General features: G+C 35.5%; 1 protein-coding gene across 1 annotated transcript in view; it reads right to left on the bottom strand.

Annotated features, from left to right (window-relative positions):
* Positions 1-2,038: 2,038 nt before the first annotated feature.
* Positions 2,039-5,456, bottom strand: part of LOC107671381 (rho GTPase-activating protein 10-like) — a 76,101-nt gene continuing 72,683 nt past the window's right edge. The window contains exons 22-23 of the mRNA XM_016464298.1: positions 4,628-4,719; positions 2,039-3,197 (exon numbers count right to left, since the gene is read on the bottom strand). Of these exons, the coding sequence (XP_016319784.1) occupies positions 3,109-3,197; positions 4,628-4,719 (181 nt within the window). The 3' untranslated portion in view covers positions 2,039-3,108. The remainder of the gene's footprint in view (positions 3,198-4,627; positions 4,720-5,456) is intronic.

Below are 5,456 nucleotides of genomic sequence, written 5' to 3'. Positions count from 1 at the left end.
GTAAATATGGCCACCAAGTCAGCTGACTTTACTTGAAAGTGACTTTGTAGTTTACCCTAAAATTAAAATTGTCATCGTTTACGCACACTCGTACTTCTGACTTTATTATGGGGAACACAAAATAAGATCTTTTAAAAAAATGACACTTTTATTGCATACATTCAAAGTCAAATGGCTCCATTGTTGTTTTGGACCTCATTGAGTTTCCTTGCATGGTCAAAACCCAGAAACATTCTTTAAAATATCTTCTGTGCTCTGCAGAAGGAAGAAAGTCATACAGATTTGGAACAATATCAGGATGAGTAAATGATGACAGTCTTTATTTTTAAATATCCCATTTTACTGAGAAATATACCACATTACTGAAGTAAAATGGTTTGCAAATGACATTTTATGTTGACAGGATCAGGAACCATGAAAATCCCTTTAGCCGCAGTTGAACAAACTGCAGTTATGCTGCAAGAAATGTGCACTTATCATGTGTGTATGATGGGGTCATGAAAGGAAATGGGAACAGAAAACAGGAAATAACCTAAACCTGACTCAGTTGCGCCAAACAGTGTGTACTAACCGCTGCGCTGTGGCTCCAACAAAATAGTCTATTTTGATGCAAATTGTTTGTTTTCAAGCACTCCATCCAGTGTACGGTAAGGACCTAGACTGCCGTGTGCTCCAGTTCAAGCCCAGTATATGAGGAGGCAGTCCAAATCTGCTAGGAAATGAGGATTTAATCCACTTAAAGGGGGAGAGGTTCAATGTAAAAGCTGCAGAGCAGCTCCAGGGCTAGAAGTGTGTGGGAGAGAATAAGCCACTATGCTGTAAATGCAATGTATGCAATAGACAACAGTTCATTTACATACAACAGAAATCCGGTTGTGTCGAAATGACAGGTACCAATAACAAAATGCTGCTTACATTTGGACAATGAAATTACAATAAACCATCAAAATGCTTACTAAGAGTTTGAGCCAATTACAAAGCTCTAACAAATCTAATTGTGACCCTGGACCACAAAACCAGTCGTAAGTCACGTGGGTATATTTTTAGCAATAGCCAAAAAAACATTGTATGGGTCAAAATTATCGATTTTTCCTTTATGCCAAAAATCATTAGGATATTAAGTAAAGATCATGTTCCATGAAGATATTTTGTAAATTTCCTACTGTAAATATATCAAAACTTAATTTTTGATTAGTAATATGCATTGCTAAGAACTTCATTTGGACAACTTTAAAGGCGATTTTCTCAGTATTTTGATTTTTTTTGCACCCTCAGATTCTAGATTTTGAAATAGTTGTATCTCGGCCAAATATTTTCCTATCCTAACAAACCATACATCAATGGAAAGCTTATTTATTCAGATCATGACTGGTTTTGTGGTCCAGGGTCACAATTTAGCACACAATTTAGCAAGAAATGTAATTAAATGGGACAGAAACTAAAATTAATGCGGTAGCGAAACACAACAAACCTTAACTGAAATAAGAGTTTTTTTTTTATTTTTTATGAATTTCTAGAAAATGGCATCAGTGAGTTTTTAATGGTATTTTGGCACAGATGTGTGAATGGCAGCAATACGGATAAATAATGAAAAGCCGCTGCATGTGCGAACAACAGATGTGGTACATTTACCAAAAGAGATAGCCAGCAATTTTACTGTAATTTAACGGGTTTCATGTGTGAAAGTGGCTATTGTTTATCACTCATAGTCAAGATTGCTATTAAAGAAATGCAAACATTTATGGGTTATACTAATTAGGTAATGAAGTTTTGAATTATTAGACAAGCTAAAGTTATTCAGCAGAAGCCTTAGTGTCGTTTTGACCTTGATGGGAGCACATCCACACAATTAAGTTAATCGACATTAAGAAAATCACACAACGTTATTTTATTTTTCATTAAACAACAGTCATATCACAAATGTTTTAGTTTATTTCCCAGTAAAGCACATTAGTGGTCCACAGCACCCTGCAGCATATGGCTTCCATTATTTATAGACACTTACTTTGGCATATAAATAAAAATGAAAAGCAAGATATAAGAATAAAACGCTTTATTTATTTAACATTGATCAACATCAAAAAAATGATACCAATGCCAAGACCTTTGCAGAGGTCATAAATCACTGTCTGAAATCACCGCAGATACGCTCAGTCACAAATATGAACCCGTGGAACAAGGGCTCTTAGAAAAATGAAAATGGTCTCATTAAACATCAGTGAAGTCCTGCCATTTTTAAGGTTTCTGCAAAAACTATGTGGTAAACTTTAAAACTTTAAAGAGGGAAAGTGCTTGGCTTTTAAGTTGCTTTGCACGAAAATAATTCTATGTATACAACACAGATGTAAGACTTGGCAATATGTAATTTGACGTCATTGTATGGGTTACTTTATTTATCGGTCTCTATTTTTCGAAAAGACGTTAAAACCTATATACAGAATAGCAAAACAAGTTGTTCTGTTCGAGTTATTGAACAGCGTCCCAACATGCCATGCATAATAAATTTAAGGCACAGCATCAGTTTTAATCAATGCGAAAGATTTAATAATTGCATACCAATTTCAATATCAATAACCGACAAGCACTAAATTTATGTCTAATAAGCGTTGCTCTAGTGTTCCAATGAACCAAGACACAAAACTGACAATGTTCACTGCACTGTCATAAGGTTACACGTTTTACTATACATCATCACATGCCCAATTAAATGCAACTTGATAATATTAAATACAAAGACACTCAAGGTATCTTTGAGTATTGAGTATACAAATGCTAAATAACCCAAACTACTTGGCTAAAATTATGACATGCAATTAAAAAAAGAAAAAGAGGACAACACGTCACAATGACGGATGCATATTTTCCCACACAAATGTATATTTACATTTCTAAAAGTGCAGTCTCTTTGTATGTATACAGCACATCTTAGCTTATACTTGAACTTAACTCCTGTGCTTGCAATATCTGTGTTTTTGGATACAGTATATATATATTTTTCTCAGTGTGGAGAAGGATGGAGGAACGACAAGCAGTGCCATTGTGAAAGAGCCACCGAGACCATGGATGCCATGTATATAAAGAGAAGTGTGAGGATAGTTCTTTTCGGAGTTACAGTATCTGCACATAGTTTTCAGGGATGAGTCCTCGCTTTCCCTCCAGCACACCCTCCAGCCATCCGGGCTCCCTGGAGAGTGTCACTGCAGAGCAAAACCACGGACACACAGGTAAAAGTCTTACTGCAGCTCTTCTGTCACACTGCATGTCAGACAAGCAAGAAGTCCTCATCGGATTTAATGTGGATCGTTAGCATGGCTGATGAATGTAAATTATATGGGTATGAGTTAGGAAAGTTTGAAGAACTATAGCCAATCCCTGATGATTTTTCTGCATTTTCGGTGTTCATTTTGGGAGAAAAATAAGCAGAATGGGTTCAAAGTGTGTTAAACAAGAATTATTAAATTAGCCAAAGTGTTAAATAAGCAAACACAAGAGGTGGGAGATTTGTGAATAATGGGTGAAAAGTAATTTTTTAGATGAGAGCAGCAATGAATTAGTGCAAGAGCAGCACTGAGGAATTACGTATGTCTGTGCTGAGGATAATAAAAACTGTGAATGTTAATTATCACGGCATACTAAGGATGCTGAACATTGTCTTAGACAAGGCAGAGCATTCTGAACCATTGATCGGTAACATGTGCTGGCCTGTATGAGCAAACAGCGGGATGCCTGTGCAGGTAGTTACTATGATTTTGTTGAATGATAGAGGACAACCTGTCATTTCAATAAATGTCATGCATTAGAACACCCTGATGAATGATGAAAGGTGAATGACATCCAGGCGAAAGACAGAAAAATTGAGAAAAACATGAAAATGATGAACAAAGAAACATGCAGACGGCAAAAAAAAAAAAAAAATCATATATGAAATCACATTTACAATAATTATGCAAACTGACTAGAGGCAGAAAAAATTTACAGAATCTAAAATTCCATCTAATTTCTATTCTCATATAGTAGCAAACATGCATATAAATGCCTAGCAATATTTTACATCCCAAAACTTTATTCATTTATAATTTTGGCTTTCCAGCATTTCTATTTATTTATTTTCATTTTTTTTCATGTCAGCATTACATGCCAGGTGATGATTTTGCTGGTTTAGATAATTTCATAAAATTGAGGATTACAGATATTATTTATCTGGTTATTCTTGTATATTCATTTTTTTTCCAAGCTTGTTTTCCATACACAAAGTAAAACGACCCATTATTTGGGGTGCCAATAAACTAAAATTTTAATTTTAAGTTGGCTCAAAATCATTTTTATTGTAAATCCAATTCAGCAAGAGTTCTGAAATGTTTCATCTGAAGTTGATGAGATAATGACTTCAGAAAACATGAGCTGAGATAGTGGTTACAGCCCTCATTTCCTTGTGTTATTTTATCTGTCTCGCTCTTTGTGAATTGATTTCAGGGGATGTTACACCCCTGCCCCACTTCCCTCCCTCCACCTATGCTGATATAAGATCAGATTTTGATGTTTTTTTTTGTGCTTGTAGGACCCGCCAAATCCAATATGTCTGCGGATTCGGGTGAGTGCCTGTGGCAGTGATAACGTTAACACTTACCGTCATGGAAGATTGCGCCAACCTGGAAAGAGAGTTCAGAATCGTGTTCAGCCTCACAGGGGTACACAGCCTTTGCTTTCATGAGGGTGACACTGAAAAATGGAGGCAATCAGTTAGTGGGCCTCTCGCTATTCGGAAGGGTGGAGGATTAGGACACGACTTTCCATCTAGCTGTAAAGTGGACTCAGCCGAAGTTATCAATGAAAGCAGTCTGCGTGATTAACGTCTTGTGCGTAAAAATGCTAGAGCAGAGTGTTGAAGTAAGAGAAAGAAGATAGCCATCAAAGAGTAGATATGATTCAAAAAAGAGAGAAATTTTCAAGTAAGCTTTGGCAGCATTCAGGCATATCCTGCCATTTATTACTCAAAGTTCCTCTGGAGTGGATTTGGACTACGTTTACAAAGCACAAAACCGTTTGAACACTTTTTGACCAATGAATTTCAATGGCTTTTTCCATGACTTACCCAAACATTCATACTCACTGCATACATATTTTAACAATCTTACAAAATTCAGATTGTATTGTACTAACAAAGCGCAATTTCAAGTCAATCACATAATTTCAAATGACTTTAAGATTTTATCAATTTTCATGATTTTGATGAAGTTTTAAAGATAAGTATTCATTTCCAAGACGATAAGTTAGTGTATCATCTAGGGCTGAGTATCGATTCAGATGTCCCGATTCGATTCGATTTCGATTCGATGCGATTCTCGATTTTTTTTTATTACATTCAGTGAATATAGTTTTAATACAAATGCTATTGATATTTCTAAAAAATGAACAGTAAACATCAGTTTACAAATGGTGAATTAATAAAAAGAAAT

Source organism: Sinocyclocheilus anshuiensis, unplaced genomic scaffold, assembly GCF_001515605.1.
Source record: "Sinocyclocheilus anshuiensis isolate Anshui unplaced genomic scaffold, SAMN03320099.WGS_v1.1 scaffold145, whole genome shotgun sequence".
NCBI classification, from domain to species: Eukaryota; Metazoa; Chordata; class Actinopteri; order Cypriniformes; family Cyprinidae; genus Sinocyclocheilus; species Sinocyclocheilus anshuiensis.
The sequence above is the reverse complement of the archived record's forward strand: the minus strand, read 5'-3'. Positions and strand labels throughout refer to the sequence as shown.